The sequence below is a fragment of the Molossus molossus genome, unplaced genomic scaffold, assembly GCF_014108415.1.
Source record: "Molossus molossus isolate mMolMol1 unplaced genomic scaffold, mMolMol1.p scaffold_m16_p_14, whole genome shotgun sequence".
NCBI lineage: Eukaryota > Metazoa > Chordata > Mammalia > Chiroptera > Molossidae > Molossus > Molossus molossus.
In genome coordinates, this window is record NW_023425349.1 from 57,977,065 (window position 1) to 57,999,871 (window position 22,807).

The 22,807-nt window shown below is 39.9% G+C and overlaps 1 protein-coding gene across 1 annotated transcript; it reads left to right on the plus strand.

The window, feature by feature from the left end:
- The first annotated feature begins 18,484 nt into the window (after positions 1-18,484).
- On the plus strand, positions 18,485-19,240 carry TPD52L3 (TPD52 like 3). Its single transcript, XM_036260356.1, has one exon. The coding sequence runs from the start codon at positions 18,485-18,487 to the stop codon at positions 19,238-19,240; it is 756 nt and encodes a 251-aa protein (XP_036116249.1).
- The last annotated feature ends 3,567 nt before the right edge of the window (positions 19,241-22,807 follow it).

Below are 22,807 nucleotides of genomic sequence, written 5' to 3' on the forward strand. Positions count from 1 at the left end.
AATTCTGGTCAAACCTGGGTTGCAAGTTTGATCCCTGGCCCCAGTCAGGGTCATGTGGAAGGCAACCAATTGATGTGTCTCTCTCACATCACTGTTTCTCTCTCTCTCTCTCTCTCTCTCTCTCTCTCTCTCTCTCTCTTCCTCTCTCTCTTCTACTCTATCTAAAAATCAATGAAAAAATATCCTCAAGTGAGGATTAACAACAACAAAAAAACAACAATTAAAAATGAAGGATACAGCCCTGGCCGGTTTGGCTCAGCGGTTAGAGCATCGACCTGCGGTCCAGAGAGACCTGGGTTCTGTTCCCACTAAGGGCACGTACCTCAGTTGCAGTTTGTCCCCGGCCCTGGTTGGTTGTGTGGGTGGCAGCCACTCAATGTGTCTCTTTCACATCAATGCCTCTCTCTCTCTCGCTCTCTCTCTCTCTCTCTTCCTCTCTCTCCCTCCCACTCTATCAGAACAAAAGATAAAAAATGTCCTTGGGTGAGGATAAAAAAAGAAAGAAAGAAATGAAGGATACACTAACTAATATAAAGAATAATTTAAAGGGAATGAACAGTAGAGTAGATGAACCCAAGAATCAAATCAGCAACTTGGAATATAAGGAAGCAAAAAACACCCAATCAGAACAGCAAAAAAGAATAAAAAATAAATAAAGATAGCATAAAGAACCTTTGGTAGAACTTCAAGCATACCAATATTTGCATCATGGGGGTGCCAGAAGGAGAAGAGAGAGAACTAGAAATCAAAAACCTATTTGAAAAAATAATGACAGAAAACTTCCCTAACTTGGTGAAGGAAACAGACATACAAGTCCAGGAAGCACAGAGAGTCCCAAACAAGATGAACCCAAAGAGGCCTGCACCAAGGCACATCATAATTGAAATGCAAAAGGTTAAGGACAAAAGCAGCAAAAGAAAAGCAGTTAGTTACCTACAAGGGAGCTCCCATAAGACTGGAAGTTGATTTCTCAACAGAAACTTTGCAGGCCAGAAGAAAGTGGCAAGAAATATTCAAAGTGATAAGAAGTAAGGACCTACACCCAAGATTATTCTACCCAGCAAAGCTATCATTTAGAATCGAAGGACATATAAAGAGCTTCCCAGACAAGAAAAAGCTAAAGGAATTCATCACCAGCAGACTAGTATTATATGAAATGGTAAAGAGATTTCTTTTTTCTTATCCTTGCCTGAGGACACATGCATTTATCTTCAAATAGAGCAGGAGAAAGAGAGGGAGGAAGAGAGAGAGAAACATCAATGTGAGAGAGACACATTGAGTGGTTGCCACCCACACAACCCCAACCGGGGCCGGGGACAAACTGCAACCGAGGTACATGTCCTTAGCCCGAACCAAACCCTGGGACTCTCTGGTCCACGGGCCAATGCTCTAACTGCTGAGACAAACCGGCCAGGGCAAGGGTCTTCTTTAAGAAGAAGGGAACATAACATTGTACTGGAAGTCTTAGCCACAGCAATCAGACATGAAGAAAAAATAAAAGGGATCCAAATTGGAAAAGAGGAAGTGAAACTGTCCTTATTTGCAGATGACATGATATTGTACCTAGAAAACCCTAAAGACTCCATCAAAAATCTATAAGACTTAATAAATGAATTTGGCAAAGTAGCAGGATACAAAATTAACGTCAATAAATCGACGGCATTCTTGTACATCAATGATGAACTCACAGAAAGAGAAACTGAAAAAACAATCCCATTTACCATCGCGCCAAAAAAATTACGATACCTAGGAATAAACTTAACCAAAGAAGTAAAGGACCTATTTGCAGAAAACTACAGGTCATTGAAAAAAGAAATAGAGGAAGATATAAAAAAGTGGAAGCACATACCCTGTTCATGGATTGGAAGAATTAACATCATTAAAATGTCCATACTACCCAAAGCAATCTATAGATTCAATGCAATCCCCATCAAAATACCAACGACATATTTCATAGAACTAGAACAAATACTTCAAAAGTTCATATGGAACCAAAAAAGACCCCGAATAGCCACAGCAATCTTGAAAAAGAAGAACAAAGTAGGTGGGATCACAATACCAGATATCAGGTTATACTACAAAGCGACTGTAACCAAAACAGCCTGGTACTGGCACAAGAACAGGCATATAGACCAGTGGAACAGAACTGAAAACCCAGAAATGGACCCAAGGCAATACGCTCAATTAATATTTGACCAAAGGTGGCAAGAGCATACAGTGGAGTAAAGACAGCCTCTTTAATAAATGGTGTTGGGAAAATTGGACAGCTACATGCAAAAAAATGAAACTAGACCATCAACTTACACCATACACACAAATAAACTCAAAATGGATAAAAGACTTAAATGTGACCCATGAATCCATAAAAATTCTAGAAGAAAATGTAGGCAACAAAATTTCAGACATCATACGGAGCAGAATTTTCACTGATACATCACCTAAGGCAACAGAAACAAAGGAGAAAATGAACACATGGGACTACATCAAACTCAAAAGCTTCTTCACAGCAAAAGAAACAATCATCAAAATGGAAAGGCAACCCACTGTATGGGAGAACATCATTGCCAATGATGTATCAGATAAGGGGTTAATTTCCAATATATATAGAGTGCTCATACAACTCCACAAAAGGAAGACAAAGAACCCAATTAAAAAATGGGCAGAGGAGCTGAATAGACACCTCTCCAAACAGGACATACAAATGGCCAAGAGACATATGAAGAAATGCTCAACATCACTAATCATCAGAGAGATGCAAATTAAAACAACGAGGTATCACCTCACACCTGTCAGAATGGCCACCATCAACAAATCATCAAACAACAAGTGTTGGCGAGGGTGTGGAGAAAAGGGGACTCTAATACACTGCTGGTGGGAATGCAGACTGGTGCAGCCGCTATGGAAAACAATATGGTGCTACCTCAAAAAATTAAAAATTGAACTTCCATTTGACCCAGTGATCCCACTGCTGGGAATATACCCTAAGAAGCCTGAAACACCAATCAGGAAGAATATATGTACCCCCATGTTCATAGCAGCACTATTTACAATAGCTAAGATCTGGAAACAGCCCAAGTGTCCACCAGTAGACGAATGAATAAAAAAGCTGTGGTACATATACAGAATGGAGTACTATGCAGCGGTAAGAAAGAAAGATCTCTTATCCTTTGAGACGACATGGAGGGACCTGGAAAGTATTATCCTAAGTGAAAGAAGCCAAGCAGAAAAAGACAAATACCACATGATCTCACTTATATACGGAATATAATGAACATAACAGTCTGAGGAATACAGTAGACCCAGACACATGGAAGTAGGGCACAGACTGACATCCCTCAGAAGAGGGGATGGGGGGTGGGGAGGTGGGAAGAGATAAACCACAGAACTTATATGCATGTATGCATGACCAATGGACATGGACAACTAAGCCGGGGACAGGGTGGAGGGGGGGTGGGGTGGGGGGTGCCAATGGGGTAAAAAGGTAAAATATCTGTAACAAAAAAATAAATAAAAATTCATTAAAAAAAAGAAGAAGAAGGGAACAAAAGATAAAACATATGAACAATAAGAACAATAAAGTGGCAATAAATACATATCTATCAACAATTGAATCTAAATAACAAATGAACAAGCAGTACAGAAACAGACTCATAGATACAGAAAACATTTTGATGGTTGCCAGGTGGGAGGTGAGTTGTGGAGATGAGTGAAAAAGGTGAAAAGATTAAGAAGTACCAACTGGTTGTTACAGAATAGCCATGGGGATGTAAAGTATAGCACAGGGAATACAGTCAATAATATTGTAATAACTATGTATGGTGTCAGATGGGTACTAGATTTATCAGGATGATCACTTAGTAAGTTATATAAATGTCTAATCACTGGGTTGTACCCTGAAAGTACTATAATATTAGGTGTCAACTGTAATTGAAAAATAAAAAAATATTTAAAAATTAAATTAAAATATTTAGAAATTGAAAGTTTTGGGTTTATTTTAAAGTATGTAACAAAGGCCGTGGCCAGGTGGCTCAGTTGGTTGGAGCATCATCCCATACACCAAAAGCTTGCAGGTTTGATTCCTGGTCAGGGCACATATCCAGGTTGTGGATTCTATCCCTGGTAGAGGAACATATGGGAGGCAACCAGTTGATGTTTCTCTCTCTTTCCCTCTCTCCCGTTCTCTCTCTCTAAAAATCAATAAACATATTCTCAGGTGAGGATTTAAAAAAATGTAACAAAGTAATTTATTTTTACTTCCCATCACCACCCATCCCTTGAGATATTCCTTGGTGAGATATCCAAGAGGTAAGTAGCTGGTGAAAGAAAACACAAAAAGGAAACCAAACAAGAGGTTTTCTTTCCCATGCCAGAAACTGACTCCAGGCAAAGAGGGTGGATTTTATCTTGTGGTTCTTGGAGAAAGTCTTCTGGAATATAGCCAGAAGTCCTGGAGGCAAATGAAAATAATATGTATTTATCCATCTTTGTCTTTATTAACAAGGATGTGATTTGTGCCCTACCCCCACCCTAAAGACATTTTAAAAGTTGGGTACTGATAATTCTAAGTGATAGTTCCATGTTCCCTGTTCATTACAGTTACTACTATACAAAATAGAACACCGATATTAGGCTGGGGAAGGCAGGAACGGGGTGGGAGTGGGAAGGAGGAGGTCAATGGGGAAAAAAGGAGGACATCCGTAATACTTGCAACAACAACAACAGAACAACAGAACTTTTGTAGTCTCACCAAGTACAACATAGGGTTTTATTCAGTAATATATTACACTTTGGAAAACCAACTCTGACTAAATCCTGAAATGACAGGAAGGAGTCCACTTTGTTAGCTCAAGGAGAAGCCCCAAACGAGAATCTAGTGAAGGAAGGCTTTTGTAACCAGACAACTGATAGGTGGACAAGAGTTAGCCAGGAAATAAGCATTCCAGGCAGAAAGAGCATTATGGGCAAAGGCCTAAAAGTAAGATAGCATGGTGAACTTGTAGTTTTTAAAACCGGTAATTTGATATGCCTGGAGTATAAAGTGTATTATGGGAAGTAGAAGAAATAAAGCTGGAGAGATAACTGCTCAAATATGTCTATCATGAATAAATAAATATAAAGTCACATGTGCAAGAAAACAGGAAAAGTCTATCATGAATAAATAAATATAAAGTCACATGTGCAAGAAAACATTAAGTGTATGTGCAGGAATAGACTTCAGACAGGCCTGGAACCTGGGGTGATACCCCAGAAAAACTGACCTTCAGGTCACTCAGTGTCTCAGTAAACAACTTTCATAAATAGAATATATGAATATGTTGTGGTGTATGCATACCATGAACAACTATACAGTAGTAAAAATGAATAAACTATAGCAACACCACCAACATGGATGAATCTTAAAAACAATAGGCAAGTCACAGAAGAATACATAAGGTATGATTCTATTTACAAAAAAGAAATACAGTAGTAGTGCCACAAGTTACAAACAGTAATGACTTTTTGATTCTTCTACTGGAATTCAGAATGGACCTTCATTTACACTGTTTCCTTTTCCCTTCAAAAATGATGACAGATGTTAATTAGACTTATTATGGTGATCATTTCACAATATGTACAAATATCAAATCATTATGTTGTTCACCTGAAATTAACATTATACGTCAATTATGCCTAAATTAAATAAATAAATAGGTTAAAAACAGGCAAAACTAAATAATGCATTATTTATAGATACATATACAGGTGTTAAAAATCACAAAGAAAAAAAATAAATGATCTCCCATAAACTTGGAGTAAAGGTAAACTGTGGGGTGGGGGGTAGAAAGAGAAGGACGTGCAGTGAGTTTCAAAAACTTTGGAAACAGCCCTGGCTGGTTTGGCTCAGCAGTTAGAGCATCGGCCTGCAGTCCAGAGAGACCTGGGTTTGGTTCCCACTAAGGGCACGTACCTCAGTTGCAGTTTGTCCATGGCCCTGGTTGGGTAGTGCGGGAGGCAGCCACTCGATGTATCCCTTTCACGTCGATGTTTCTCTCTTTCTCTCTCTCTTCCTCTCTCCCTCCCACTCTATCTGAACAAAAAATGGAAAAAACTGTCCTCAGAGGAGGATAAAAAAAAAAAAACCTTTGGAAACATACTATTTTTATATAAGTTTTAAATGTACATATATATACTTTTGTACATATATTTCAGAATCTTTAGAAAGAGCTAAAAATGAGTTTTTAAAAAATCCAAAAACCTAAGCAGCCTTAAGTTTCTAGATTAATATCCTAAGTTTGCTACTTAATAACTATGTAACCTCAGAAAAGTTATTCTCTATGCATCTTTGTTTCCTTATCTTTAAAAATAGGGAAATTGAATCTGACAGAGAATAACAGTATTTCTAATACCTACCTTTCAAGAATATTATGAGGATTAAATAAAATAACATGTGAAAGCACTTAGAACAATTCCTGGCTCATAATAAGTAATCAATAAACATTTGAAATCTCTATTGTTTTTATTATTATAGCAGCTATTTAATAAATGTTAATTTTCTTCTGTCCTTTCATTCAGAAAGGAAAGAGGAAATACTATAGATGAAGGTCCATTCTGAATTCCAGTAGAAGAATCAAGAGAAGTCATCACTGTTTGTAGTTTGCTGCATTACTACTATATTTATTCAATTTCAAAATGCATATTTTGTGGAATTTTTAATGTTTCTAAAATTAGAATTGCATCTTAAAATCAATGTACAATTTCATATAGGTTTTCCTCCTAGAAACCTTTTATTAAAAACATGTATCTTTCAATTGATGCCCTGGCCGGTTTGGCTCAGCGGTTAGAGCATCGGCCTGCGGTGTGGAGAGACCCGGGTTCGGTTCCCGCTAAGGGCACGTACTTCGGTTGCAGTTTGTCCCCGGCCCTGGTTGGTCGTGCGGTGGCAGCCACTCGATGTGTCCCTCTCACATCGATGTTTCTCTCTCTGTGTCTCTTCCTCTCTCTCCCTCCCACTCTATCTGTACAAAAAATAGAAAAATGTCCTCGGATGAGGATAAAAAAAAAAAAAAGAAATCAATTGATTGTGTCTCAGAACTGAGGAAATAAAGTAATTGTGCTGTTGCCATAACAGGCATGACAGTTTTTAGACAAGAATAGCTATGCAGCCAGGGAGTAGACTCCAGGTCTCAGTTTTTTTGTGTTACAGTAAATCTACCACAATGGTCCTAACCTTTAAAAAATCATGACTTTTCGTTAATAGCCTGATTTCCCCCCAGACCTCTGCAACCTGCGGATACAGGTGAGTTAAATTGCTTTGACCTCCACATTTTGCTGGTTCTAAACCCTCAGTGTCAAGCTTCAGGACTTCAGGATTTTAACACACACCCCCTTCGACTCTCCACAGTTACCTCAATGCCCAGGGCCAGCCCTTCCATGTGCTCCTACTTTATACTCTCTATAGATGTCTACTTTGTGCCCAATCAACTGAGGGAAGGTGTATCTCCTAGTACTCAAAATCTAAACATTCTCTATATAAATTTTCCTGCTACTTAGTTAAGGGTCAAGTAATCTGGGTCCCCTGCAGACACGTTAGCAGCAGTCTAGTCTTTGTTGAAATTGCATGTAATTCAGCAAATGCATTGTAGAGGAGCTTAATAGTGAGAAGTGTCAATCTTGTGTTTTTGCAATCCTTGGGTCCCTTTTAAGGCATCCTCTGAATTTCTAGATCCTGACTAGAGATACAAGACAAGCCCTGGGTTCCTTGGCAGAGTACAGACAACCTACATCCATCAGCACATAACTGACCAAGGCTTTTCTGGCTGATGTACCAGCTCTCTCTAACTTTCTTCTCTTAGATGACTCTAAACTGTTGCCCCTAGGACTTATCTTCCAACATGCTATCCTCTAAAATATAAAAAGAAAACAAAGATCAAAATTTCTGGGAAAGGAGAATCTGTTTCCCCCAATTTCCTCATCCAAATGCAAAAAGGGGATAAGAACACCTTTCATTGTGAAATTTCCCCTAAAGTTTGCCCATATTGTCCTAAATAGAGGGCAATGGGCTTTAATATGTAGTTCATGGGCTTCCTTGCCCTTCTTCTTCAACATTAAGAGGTCAGTTTCTGGTTCAGTCTGGGAGAATTTCTGGAACCACTAGTATTTCTGCAAGTATCAAAGGAAAAGTCCATTCTCTAGAACAAAACTGTGTTTAAGGAGCCCTTTAAACATTTTGCAGGCTTTTATATATACAGCCTTCATGTTTCCAACAAGAAGAATCTTCATTTTTAATCTAGGAAAGTTCCTACATCTTTTGATCATTTTCCTTTCCCTCCTCTCCATCCCTTCATCTCCCTGTCATTCCTTTTCTTCTGTCTCTGAGAATCTGTACACAAAATTCCTCCTTTACAAAGTCCTTCATCCTATACATATCAACTCATGCAAATAGACAGTTCTTCAGATTCAACCCGATTTTGAATTTAAATTGATTCTCTTGAGCCCTGGCTGGTTTGGCTCAGCAGTTAAAGCATCAACCTGCGGTCCAGAGAGACCTGGGTTCGGTTCCCGCCAAGGGCACGTACCTCGGTTGCAGTTTGTCCCCGGCCCTGGTTGGTCGTGCGGGTGGCAGCCACTCGATATGTTACTTTCACGTTGATGTTTCTCTCTCTCTTTCTCTTCCTCTCTCTCCCTCTCACTCTATCTGAACAGAAATGGAAAAATGTCCTTGGGAGAGGATTAAAAAAAAAAAATTGATTCCCTTGAGGACTCTTGCCACAATTATATACACCATCAAAGACAGTGAAGAACAGTAATAAGTTCCAATTTAATATCTGATAGTATATTTGGGCTTCAGGAAAAAACATCCTATTTTATAATATGCCTAATTAGTTTTTAAAATTCTAATTAGTTCATGTAGGAGGAATGCTGCAAGTAAATGTCATCCTGGTCCTAAATGAAGATCAACTCAACTACTAAAATATGAAGATTGCTAGCAATAACACTCGCAGCTGTAAACTGCCGCAAATATTCCAGTTCATGCTGAAGAAGATCTATGGGGAGGGTGACTCGCTGCATATATTACTGATGGAGCTGGGCTATGATATGAGATTGTAGTGCAAATAACTTGCAAACTGAAATCAAATATAATATTTTGGCTTTTCATAAGAAAAGCCCAACTACCAATTTTCTCCTCCTACTCATGAAACATTCTGACTAGATTAGAATTTAAACTACATGACTTGTTTTCAGGCTCAATTAAATATTTAAACATTTTTCCTGGTATTCAGCTAAAAGTGAACAAAATGTTCATGGTAGTGGTTCTGTAATAACAGAGAAAAAGCCCTAAAGAACTAACTAAGGTTAAATCTAGCAGTGCAAATGACCAGACTACAGAATAACTTGTCAGTTTTTATTTTGTTTCTTATTAATTTATTTTTAAATATTCTTTCTTTATTGATTTTTAGAGAAAGAGGAAAAAAGAGGGAGAGAGAGATAGAAACATCAATGAGAGAGAACATCGAAAAGCCTCCTCCTGCACACCCCCACTCCCACCAGGGATCTGATACACAACCTGGACGTGTGCCCTGACACGGAATTGAACTAGCGACCTCTTGGTGCATGAGTCGACGCTAAACCACTGAACTATACTGGCCAGGCTGAAACCTCAACTTTTATTTTTTATTTAGTCATTATTTATTTATTCATTAATCTTTGTTACAGATGTTTCTCCTTTTCCCCCCACTGATTTGCCCCTTACCCTCCCTCCCTGCCCTGTGCCCAGCTTTGTTGTCCATTTCCATTGTTCATGCATAAACACATATAAGTTCTCTCTCCCCCACTACCCCCTCCTCTGGGGATTGTCAGTCCGTACCACACTTCCACATCTCTGGGACTACCCTATTTCTCAGACTATTATGTTCATTATATTCCACAAATAGGTGAGATCATATGATACTTGTCTTTCTCTGTTTGGTTTGTTTCACTTAGGATAATACTTTCCAGGTCCCTCCATGTAGTCTCAAAGGATAAGAGATCTTTCTTTCTTACAGCTGCATAGTACTACATTGTGTATATGTACCACATTTTTTTTATCCATTCATCTACTGTGGACATTTAGGCTGTTTCCAGATCTTAGCTATTGTAAACAGTGCTGCTACAAACATGGGGGTACATACATTCTTTCTGATTGGTGTTTCAGGCTTCTTAGGGTATATTCCTAGAAGTGGGATCACTGGGTCAAATGGAAGTTCAATTTTTAATTTTTTGAGGTAACACCATAGTGTTTTCCATAGAGGCTGCACCAGTCTGCATTCCCACCAACAGTGTACTAGAGTCCCCTTTTCTCCACACCCTCGCCAACACTTCTTATTTGATGATTTGTTGATGGCGGCCATTCTGACAGGTGTAAGGTGATAACTCATTGTTGTTTTAATTTGCATCTCTCTGATGATTAGTGATGTTGAGCATTTCTCCATATGTCTCTTAGCCATTTGTATATCCTGTTTGGAAAAGTGTCTACTTAGTTCCTCTGCCCATTTTTAAAATTGGGTTATTTGTCTTCCTTGTGTTGAGTTGTATGAGCACTCTCTCTCTATTGGAAATTAACCCCTTATCAGATATATCATTGGCAATTATGCTCTCCCATACAGTGGGTTGCCTTTCCATTTCAATAATTGTATCTGTATCTTTTGCTGTGAAGAAGCTTTTGAGTTTGATGTAGTCCCATGTGTTCATTTTTTCCTTTGTTTCTGTTGCCTTAGGTGATGTATCAGTGAAAATTCTGCTATGTATGATGTCCAAAATTTTGTTACCTACATTTTCTTCAAGGATTTTTATGGATTCATGAGTCACATTTAAGTCTTCTATCCATTTTGAGTTTATTCTTGTGTACGGTGTAAGTTGATGGTCTAGTTTCATTTTTTTTTTTTTTTTTTTTTTGGATGTAGTTGTCCAATTTTCCCAACACCATTTATTAAAGAGGCTGCCTTTACTCCACTGTATGCTCTTGCCACCTTTGTCAAATAGTAATTGAGCATATTGTCTTGGGTCCATTTCTGGGTTCTTTGCTCTGTTCCACTGGTCTATATGCCTGTTCTTGTGCCAGTACCAGGCTGTTTTGATTACAGTGGCTTTGTAGTATAACCTGAAATCTGGTAATGTGATCCCTCCAACTTTTTTCTTCATTTTCAAAATTTCTGTGGCTATTTGAGGTCTTTTTGGTTCCATATGAAGTTCTGAAGTATTTGTTCTAGTTCTGTAAAATAGATTGTTGGAATTTTGATGGGGACTGCATTCAATCTATAGATTACTTTAGGTAGTATGGACATTTTAATGATGTTAATTCTTCTAATCCATGAACAAGGTATGTGCTCCCACTTTTATATATCTTCCTCTATTTTTTTTTCAATGATCTGTAGTTTTCTGCGAATAGGTCCTTTATTTCTTTGGTTAAGTTTATTTCTAGGTATCTTAATTTTTTTGCCACAATGGTAAATGGGATTGTTTTTCCAGTTTCTCTTTCTGTGAGTTCATCATAGTTGTATAAGAATGCCATCGATTTCTTGGCGTTAATTTTGTATCCTGCTACTTTGCCAAATTCATTTATTAAGTCTAGTAAATTTCTGATGTAGTCTTTGGGGTTTTCTACGTATAGTATCATGTCATCTGCAAATAATGTCAGTTTCACTTCCTCCTTTCCAATTTGGATCCGTTTTATTTTTATTTTTTCCTGCCTGATTACTGTGGCTAAGGCTTCCAGTTAAATAAGAGGGGTGAAAGTGGGCATCCTTGTCTTGTTCCTGTTGTTAAGGGAAATACTTTTTTTTTTTTTTCATTTTTCATTCAGATAGAGCAGGGGCGGGGGGAGACAGAGAGAGAGAGAGAAACATCGCCATGAAAGGGACACATCGAGTGGCTGCCACCCGCACAACTGAACCAGGGCTGGGGACAAACTGCAACTGAAGTACATGCCCTTAGCAGGAACTGGACCTGGGTCTCTCTGGACTGCAGGCCAATGCTCTAACCGCTGAGCCAAACTGTCTAGGGCAAGGGAAATGCTTTTAATTTTTGCCCATTGAGTATGATGTTGGCTGGGGATCTTTCATATATGGCTTTTCTTATGTCGAGATATGATCCCTCTATTCCCAGATTGCTGAACGTTTTTATCAGAAATGGGTGCTGAATTATGTCGAATGCTTTTTCAGCATCTATGATATGATCATATGATTTTTATCTTTCATTTTGTTTATGTGGTGTATCACATTTATTGATTTGTAAATATTGGACCAGCTTTGCATCCCTGGGATGAATCCCACTTGGTCGTGGTGAATAATTTTTTTTGATGTTTTGCTAGATTTGATTTGCTAGTAGTTTGTTCAGGATTTTGGCGTCTATGTTCATCAGGGATATTGGCCTGTAGTTTTCTTTCTTAGTAGTGTCTTTATCTGGTTTTGAAATTAGAATTATGCTGGCCTCATAAAATAAGTTTGGAAGTCTTCTTTCTTCTTAAATTTTTTGAAATAGTTTGAGGAGAAAGGGCATTAGTTCTTCTTTGAATGTTTGGTAACATTCCCCCGTGAAGCCATCCGGATCTGGGCTTTTGTTTGCTGGGAGAGTCTTGATTACATTAATTTCTTTTGTTGTTATTGGTCTGTTCAAGTTTTCTATCTCTTCTCAGTCCAGTTTTGGGAGACTATGTGTTTCTAGAAATTTGTCCATTTCGCTTAGATTGTCGAATCTGTTGTCATATAATTGTTCATAATATTTGTTTAACAATCCTTTGTATTTCTGTTGTGTCAGTTATTATTTCTCCTGTTTCATTTCTGATTTTGTGTATTTGGGTTCTCTCTCTTTGTTTCTTGGTGAGTCTAGCTAAGAATCCATCAATCTTGTTTATCTTTTCAAAGAACCAGCTCTTTGTTTCATTGATCCTTTGAATTGTGTTTTTGGTCTCCATGTCATTTATTTCTGCTCTGATCTTTACTATTTCCTTCCTTCTACTTGCTCTGGGGTTTTCTTTTTGTTTGCTTTCTAGTTCTTTAAATTGTGAGGTTAAATAATCTGTTAGAAATTTTTCTTGTTTCTTGAGGTAGGCCTGTAATGCTATGAACTTCCTTCTCAGAACTGCTTTCACTGCATCCCATAGATTGTGTGTTCATTTTCATTGGTTTCCAGGAAGTTTTAAATTTCTTCTTTAATCTCCATGGTAACCCATCCATTGTTCAATAACATGCTATTTAGCCTCCATGTGTTCAAATGTCTTTGCATGTTCTTGTTGCAATTGATTTCTAGTTTCATGCCATTGTGATCTGAGAAGATGCTTGATATGCTTTCAATCTTCTTGAACTTGTAGAGAGTTAGTTTGTGCCCTAACATTTGATCTATGTATGAGAATGTCCCATGGGCACTTGAGAAGAATGTGAATTCTGCTGTTTTGCGGTGTAATTCTCTGTAGATAGCTATAAAATCCATTTGATCAAGCACTTTGTTTATAGTCAGTGTTTCCTTGTTAATTTTTTGTCTAGAAGATCTATCCAGTGATGTCAGCAGGGTGTTGAATTTCTCTGCAATGATTGTATTGCTGTTGATTTCTCCTTGGAAGTCCTCCAGAAGATTTTTAATATATGTTGGTGCTCCTATATTGGGTGCATTTTGTTTACCGAGGTTATATCTTTCTGTTGGATAGATCCTTTCAAAATTATGTAGTGGCCTTCTTTGTCTCCAGTTATGGCCTTCATTTTGAAATCTACTTTATCAGATATGAGTATTGCTTCCCCTGCTTTTTATTTCCTTTTCATTCGCTTGAAAGCTTTTTTTTTTTCCATCCCTTCACTTTCAACCTATGTGAGTCTTTTGTTGTGAGGTAGGTCTCTTGTAAACAACATATATATGAGTCATGCTTTCTTATCCAATCAGCTACTCTGTGTCTTTTTATGGGAGCATTCAAATCATTCACATTAAAGTGATAACTGATATGTAGTTATTTATTGCCATTTTTGTTTAGTGGTTCTATTTTTCTTCCTATTTCTTCTACTAATTACAGCAGTCCTTTTAACATATTTTGCAGTGCTGGGTTGGTGTTAATATTATTCCCTTAGGCTTTTTTGTCTGGAAAGATCTTTATTTGACCTCCTATTTTGAATGATAGCCTTGCTGGATAGAGTAGTCTTAGAGTCAGATCCTTGTTTTTCATGACCTTGATTACTTCATGCCACTCCCTTCTGGCCTGTAGTGTTTCTTGTGAGAAGTCAGCTGAGAGCCTTATGGGGTTTCCTTTGTAGGTAACCTGTTGCTTATCTCTTTCTGCCTTTAGGATTCTCTCTTTGTCTTTAATTTTTGGCATTTTAATTACTATGTGTCTTGGTGTGGGTCTGTTTGGGTTCTTCTTACTTGGGGCTCTCTGTGCTTCTTGAACTTGAATGCCTTCTTCCTTCACCAAGTTAGGAAAGTTTTCTGTCACTATTTCTTCAAATATATTCTCTAACCCTTGCCAATTTTCTTCTTCTTCGGGGACTCCTATGATGTGAATGTTATTATGTTTCCAGTTGTCCCACAGTTTTCTTAAGCTGTCTTCCTGTTTTTTCATTGTTTTTTCCTTTTGGTTTTCTGATTGGTTGATTTTTTTCTACCCTGTCTTCTAATTCACTGATCCAGTCCTCAGCCTCCTCTACTCTGCTGGTTATTCCTTCCAATGTGTTCTTAATTTCTGCTATGTCATTCTTCATTTCCACTTGGTTGGTTTTCAATGTTTCTATATATTTACTCATGGTGCTGATGTCCTTACTCATGCTGATGAGCTTCCTCAGGATCATGGCTCTGAACTCTAGCTCTGATCATTTGCTTAGCTGCATTTCATTGATCTCATCTTAAATAGAGTTCTTTTGTTCTTTCATTTGGGATTTATTTCTTTGTTTCACCATTTTGCCTATCTCAGTCGGTTTTGGAGCCTGCCAAATTTGTCCTGTGGGTGTTGGTGTTCTGCTGTTTGTGGCTCCCTCTGCTGGGTTTGGATGAGCCTGGGTGGGCCCATGTTAAACACCACTGTCAATTCTTACTTTTCTGGGTAGATGTGAAAGCCCACAAAAGGTTCAGTTATCCTCTAGCTTTTACCTGGTGGCTAGTAGTCTCAGTTATTCAGAGCCTTGGAATGTAGCCTGGTGTTCTCCATAAGAGGATTTCCAGAGGGTGGGATAAATGCTGGTTGTTAATGAGCCTCAATTTCCATTTCTTTGCTTCACCTGGGAAAGGTTGAATCTCTGAGGTGGGGGGTCTCCTGTTTTTCCTCACAGCTCAAGTAAAGAGCAGACTGGCCACCATCCTTTGTGGCCGTAACTCAGCAAAAACTCTGAGTGCTCTCCAAATCCCATGTGTCCCCACAGAGTTCCAGCCCAGTCTGCCCTACCTCTGCTGCAGCCCCCAGGTGAGTGGCTGTGGCTATTTTTGGCTATTTTAGTTCTCTATCTGGACTCTCTGTGCTGTGGAACTACTTGGTCTTTATTCCCCAAGGGCGCTGCTGTCCATGGGCTTCCAGCCTGCCACCCTCTCATGCCTCTGCAGATCCTAACAGTGTCTCTGGTTATATGGTCCTGTCCTGCTGCTTTTCTGTTGCTTTTTTCTGAGGACTTCTCTTCATTTTAGTTGTAATTCCCGTTTGGTTCTGGGAGATCATCTGCATAGCTTCGATTCATTCCGCCTCAATTTTTCATATCCTCTATGCCTATCTTGTGCACAGCTGAGTCACACAGGCCTTCCTGGTGCCCCAGCACCCTGCATGTCCCACAGGTAACTGGATCGCACAGTCCCTTTTGGGATCCGGCTCTTTGCCTATGTTATGGGCTTCTGGGTAGCACTGCCTCTCTGGTGCTTCAGCACCCCGCACGTCCCACAGGTAACTGGATAGCAGAGTCCCTGCTGGGTCACACAGGCCTCTCTGGTGCCCCTGCACCTTGCAGTTCCCATGGGCAGGCAGCTACATTACACCAGTCTCTCAGGCTCTGGCTTCCCACTGCTCTTGTGGGCTACTGGACAGCACAGGCCTCTGTGGAGCCCCAGGTCCTGCCACTGGTGGCTGGGGAGTGCTGCTGCCCCATGGGGTTCAACTCCTGCTCAGCTTTTGCTATAGTTTTTGGGGATGGGTCTCAGCTGCTGGTCTGAGCTTCTGTTGCCTGGGGATGAATGTCTGCTCCCCAGCCTCTGTTGCTAGGGGTATATCTGGACTCTGATTGGGCTGCTACTATGGGGGATGGTGCTGGGCTCCAGGCTGTCCATGGCTTCCATGACCAGCACCTTGGGAGCTCTACTACTGTGCACGGGTGTGTGTTGATACAGAGTATCCACTGGTCCAATGGTGCCAGGTGTGCTGGTGGGTTCAGGTTGCTGGCCCCTAGCTGTTCCCACTGCCTCCTCCCAGGGAGAACCTGGGATCTTCCAAAATGGTGGGACCTCCCTGCGGCACAGGGATAAGCCCCCTGAAGAGCTGCTTACTGGGGTAGCTGGCTGTTCCTGTCCATAGCACAGGAACCTTCTGCTCCACATCTTTGCACTGCTCAGGTTTGGTCATCCACCTTCATGTCCACTCACCCTCTCTCACACACTCGCTCACTCTCTCTTACGCTCACCCTCCTTCCGGTCCTGCCTGCCGCCATCTTCTGATCTCAACTTTTAATGCACAATGTATGTTCCATGTAATTTAGTGTAATTCAGGGGGTTCTTTACCCCTTCATTCTCATGAAAGAGGAGTTCTGGTTCAGAGTCAGAGCATTCCTAAAACCACTACTTTTTCTTCAGGCAATGAAGGAAAAGTCCACTCTCTGGAACAAAATAGTTTTTAGGCAGTCCTTGCTGCCCTTTTTAAGCTTCTATATACATTGCCCAACCCCTCATCAGCCCTCATGTTTCCAATTCCATTGTTCTCATTGTTCCAATAACAATCCTCATTTTGTAGTCTAGGGAAGGGCAATCAGGGCAAGACAATAAGCACTATTCAGGTATGTGTAAGGGTTATTAAATATAAACCCACAGGAGGACTGAAGTTGGTTTGGATGCCAGCTAGATGCTTTATTATAGCTACATAGGCATAACTATGGAAAATTGCTGAAATTTGCTGAGGATCATATCATGTTCCACAAGATAATGCTTGCAAGAACTACCATAATATCCAACAAAATCACTAGAATCTAAGACTTTCTCAAGGCCATTCCTTGGGAATCAGCAGCCAGGCAATGAGCTATGGAATACCTGACCACCTGCCCTCATTGGATTGAAGTCCCTATTTTTCCACTGTATAAATTAGAAGCTCTGAATAGAAACAGAGTAATATGGTGGGTTGATATCCTGACAGACTTTATCCAACTATTTCTACTTTACTGTGAAGACTACCTCTCACAAATGATAATCATTGAGTACTTTGAGAAATGTGATCATCTTGCTTTGAGAAATGTGAGTGAATGCTTGGAAAAGAAAAAAGATGCATCTGCAATATTAAAAACCCATGCACTGCCAGGCTGGTGTGGCTTAGTGGTTGAGCGTCAACCCATGCACCAAGAGGTCGCTGGTTTGATTCCCAGTCAGGGCACATGCCCAGGTTGTGGGCCCCAGTTGGGGGAATGCAGAAGGCGGCCAATCGATGTTCTCTCTCATCAATGTTTCTATCTCTCCCTTTCCCTTCCTCTCTCTCTAAAACCAGTAAAGAAAAAGAAAAAACTCATGCACTGTCCATTTTAATGTCTTATTCCTTCACTCATAAATTCTCACTGTACAATAGTCTTTGCTTACTTATTAAGCTTAAATTTGACCCAACTATTATAGATTTATTCCTTCTCCCCACCAAAATAACAGACAACTGCTACTGACTGGTCAGACTCACTTTCTGAATTCTATTATCCCAAGCCTCTGACACTGTTGATACTTCATGCCATGGTAGTATGTTAGTCAGTACTGGCTCAAGAGTTTTGAGGAGACCTAAAATTTACTTTATAAGTGGTGCTAGGAATTTCTCAGGGTCACTTTGGGAAACTGGGAAGGGAAAATAGGTAGGGTATGAGGCCAGGAGTGAATCCCCTACCCTATTTTGGGGCAGTTTTTATTTTATGTATCAGGCTTTTTCATAAATTTTTGTCAGTACAAAGAGTTGAAATGATTTTCAGGGGTTTGAAAATGGCTGGTGTGATACACAGAGATCGTAAGGGAAGTCAGGCTTGGTTAGAAGGCCAGAACCTGGCACTTACTGTGGTAGGAGGGAAAATGCCTCTCCTCTCTAATAATAATCTGCGCACTGCCTACCTCACAGGCTTGCTGTTATGTCGACACACCACCATGAGTGTGGGAAGCACCAAGACTGAGCTTGGCTTCCACCGCTGTTTTCTTAGGCGGAAGTCCCGCCTCCACGTCTCTGCTCATCCCCTCAACCCTCACCCCTCACCCGGAAGTGGATGGACTTTGCGGGTTGGCCGTCCACTCTGCACTCCCAGGTCTTGCATCGCAGGTGGTGGCGTTGATCTCACTCACCAAGATAATGGATCCCTTGGGCCTAGAGTCCCACCCTACCGGCCTTGAGTCTGATCCCGCAGACCTAGATTTTGACTCTCCTGGCCAAGATTATTTCTCCACTAGCCACGAGTTCGACTCTCTCTACCAAGAATTGGACTTGGACTCTCTTAACGAAGATCTTTCTCAACCCATGACAGGCGCCATGACAGAGACCTCTGAGGGCACAGATGAACTCCATCTGACTACTGAACCAGAGGATCTCACAGAGACTGAGCAAAAGGAGCTCAAATTCGAGCTTACTAAGTTGGAAGCTGAAATTGTAACCCTACGCCATGCGCTGGTGGCCAAAGAAAGACGCTGCGTGGAGCTCAAGTGGAAGCTGGGCCTCACGGCCTTGGTGGAGCCGAAGCAGAATCTGCCCAAGAGCCGGCATGATGTTCAAGTCTCCAAAGCCTACGTGAAACAAAAGACGGCAGCTGCACTGTCCACCATGGGCTCTGCCATCTGCAGAAAGCTTGGAGACATGAAGAAGTCAGCCACATTCAGATCCTTTGAAGGTCTGGTGGGGACAATCAAATCCAGAGTTGCAGGTAGCAGAGAGCTTGGCAATGACTTACTTCCTTCTTCAGTGGAGTGTGGAGATAATCCACCCCTGGTTTTGGGGAGTAGAGATGTTCCACCATCAATTTCAAGGAGTGAGAATGATCCAGTTCTGGGGAGTGGACATGATCTAGTTACAGGAACTGGGGATGACCTGCTTCCCTTTCTGGAGCAGGAATGAGCCCTTTGATAACCTTGCCTGGCCTCCTAACCAGGGCAAGAACTCCCTTCCCTCATCACAGTTGTAACTGCCCATCAAAACAAGCAACCTAACCACAATGGTAAAGTTAAATCAGGAAATGGATAGAGTCCAGTTTTGAGAAAAGTGATACCCATTTTTACATAGATATTTGCTGCTGTTGAGACAGAAAATCCAGTGTTTTGTACTGGGTTATTTTACACTAAAGTCTGTAGACGATACTACACTAAACTTCCTGGGGTTGCATTTAAATGAACAAGACAATGGCCCCGGAGGAGTCTAAGGCTTTTTTGGAAAACTAGTCTCATCAGAATGCATAGTTGATTTCTGTTTAAAACTGGTAAAAGGTATAAAGTAAGCTATAAGTCTATCCACTCCCCATCTACTTCCTTCACTAAATCTCAGAAGGAAACTTGAAAGCTTCAACTGGTCTATGATTTTTATTTTAAAAAGATGATCAAGAAAACATGTTTTTCTCTGAGACCCTCAGAAAGGGAAAAAATATTAGGAGACTAATTGTTACATAGTACTATAACTTCTATAAAACTTGATTTTTTAAAAGCTCCTAATTAAGCAAAGTAACTTTAGCTTCAGTTTAGGAGATTGTTAACTACTTTGGATTCAAGCTGAAATTGTAACTTTACTATGCCTTATGCTTTGTTATCTTTTTATATAGCAAAATGAGGGTTTTAAAGTTTAACCCTGTGATAGCATGTCTCTGCCACAGCAGCATGCCACCTAAAAGAAAGGAAGTCGCTTCTCAGTTCTGCAGAAATTCCTAGTCACCACCTCCAGCAGAGGGGCTGTAGGGAAGAGAGCATAGCCAAATTCAAGAAAGATACACCCCTCTCTTAAGCAACATTTAAAACAGAACACCCATCCCCTGTAATGCTGCCTATTATGCCTTTGAATTGACATAACTGATTATATATCACTGGCCACCCTGATTCCAGGTCTGTCCTTGTTTATAGCTAACCCCAACTGAAAGGAAACAGAATCTGATCCTCAGGGAATGTCAGGATAGTGGGAACCTGATTTGAGTTTGTTTGAACTTTCTCATATCTGATTTTTACAGGAGCTATGATGTTTTCTGGGGTTTTTTTGTTTTCTTTTCCCAAGTTCAAAATGCTAGAACCTGGCAGCTTCTTTCATTCCTCTAGTTCACACTGCCTAAGGTAGAAGTTTGTGTCTTAATGGCTTTCAGCAGGGGCATTTATTTGGTGTGGGTATATACTGATAATGTCTCACTGCTTAAAGGTAGTCCCTCCAGCCGAAGGAGATGATTCTGTTTTACTGATTCTTGAATGCTCCCCTATATTCCTTTGGTTTTTTTTTTTTTTTTATAAACAAAACCAAATACCACTATAAATGCAAAAGCACTTGGTAAACTTTTGTCACTAATGTATCCCAGCCCTCCACAGATTTCTGACGACAAATTTTGCTTAGATTAAAACTAGATGTTCAACTATTTTACATGTTTGTTTTTTTCATTTGTGGTGTTTATCAACCAAAATGGTTTTCCATGCTAAAGAACTGGAGACAAACTAGCAGCATGTGTAAAACCAAAATAGTCCAACAGACCTCATATTGCAGAAATGCAGAAAGCCTTGTGTTTGAGAAAAATCTCAGATTGACGTCATGGGCCAAACCCAGGATATATTCTATTTTATTTAATAATTGAAACAAATGTCATAACAGTTTCTCCCAATAAATCCTCAACTCACTGAGAACAGTTAAGAATATACCCATTTTTGATCATCATTGTATTCTCAGGGTAGATGTTCAATAAATAACTTCTGAATTAATGAATAAATATTGCATGCTTCAGACATCACATCTTTGATCTAAGAAATTATCAATAGCATGAATTGGTTAATAAATTCCTAAAGCTTTTAAACAAAGCATTTACTTCCCTAGTCAAAGACAATTTTAGACTCTACTATGTGTCAGGCTCTGAAGGCACAGAAATTAATTAGACATGGTACATGCTTTCTAGAAAGATTTTCAAATTGTTACAGTTCACTTCAGTAGGTATTAAAATAGAGGAAGTCTGTGAAGAAAGAGTGTTCATCTTTGCCTTGGTCAGTAAAAAAAGAATTCATAGAGACAGAAAGTCTTAGAGGACTAGTAGGAATTTGCCGGATAGTTAAAAAAAAAAAAAAAGTAGAACATTCCAAACAATAGCCACAGGAACTAAGTCAGGAAGGAATGTAATAGGATGTGATGTTTCGAGTAACATCACTAAGCCATTGTGGCTACAGAAAAAGGGTAAGTGATGAGAGATAAGGGACATAGGGGCAATATCATAGTCTTATATGCTAAATCAGACATTAGTATTAATCCTGTAGGAAATGGGGAGGACTCGAAGGTACTTAAATCAAATTTCTGTTTCTGATAGATCACTCTGGTCACCATAGAAATAGATTAAGATGTATTTAAGAGGCAGAATCTCCAAGACTTAGGAAACTACTGCATGGGCAAGAGGGATGGATAGATTTGTGAGTTTACAAGGATGTAGCATTGTAAATACTTGATACTAACAATGCTGGAGCTGCACATTCATTTTGCTTTGGCTCTGTTATTGGATTCCAGCATACCTGCAGCCATGGATACCAAATAAATGCCTCCATGCGCATGTAGACTCTAAATTAAAGGTTTCCTCCAGATCTCCTTTCTTCTACTTGCTTCTACCTTTCCCATGCATTGCCTACCTTCATTCTCTAGCCTTACTTCATAATTTGATCACCTTTGTTCATCTGGCCCTATTTACATTTTGTAGCCTAGCTTCATTCAATCTATTTAACTTAAATTGGCCATTCAGGATACAATTCCAATACTTCTTGGAATATATGACCAGAAGATGCTCTGGCCGAATACCTGAGAACCACTAGTTAAGAGAAATGTTGGAACAAAATTCCCCGAGGCTCCCAATTTTCTTGGTCTTCCATCACCCAGATGAGTGATGGAGTAGGGATGCAAGGTAGAGACAAGGGTTGAAAGTTCTAATCCCCACAGATGACACTCCCCACGCAGCTGGTAAGAAAGGGAATAGAGCCCTGGCTGGTTTTGCTCAATGGTTAGAGTGTTGGCCTGTGGACCAAAGAGTTGCAGGTTTGATTCCGGTCAAGGGCACATACCTTGGTTGCATTTCGATCCCTGGCTCTGGTTGGGATCATGTGGGAGGCAACCAGTCGATGTGTCTCTCTCACATCAATGCCTCTCTCTATCCCCCACCATCTCCCCACTCTATTTGATGAGAAATAGAAAAATATCCTCAGGTGAGGATTTAAAAAATAAAAATAAAAATAAACTCGAGTCAGTCTGACTCCAGACTTATTTTTTTTTTTAAAAGAAAGAAAGGGAAGCCCTTGTTTATTGGCATCATCATTTACCCCAACATATTGTTATCATCACTCCCAGAGAACTTCAACAGCAACTTCTGGAGACTACTTTACTTCTAAGCTCCAGATTTGAGAAAAACTATATTACATACCTACTTTCATGGACTGAAAAGAGGTAGGCAGTGGTCAGTTATCCAGAACTATGTAG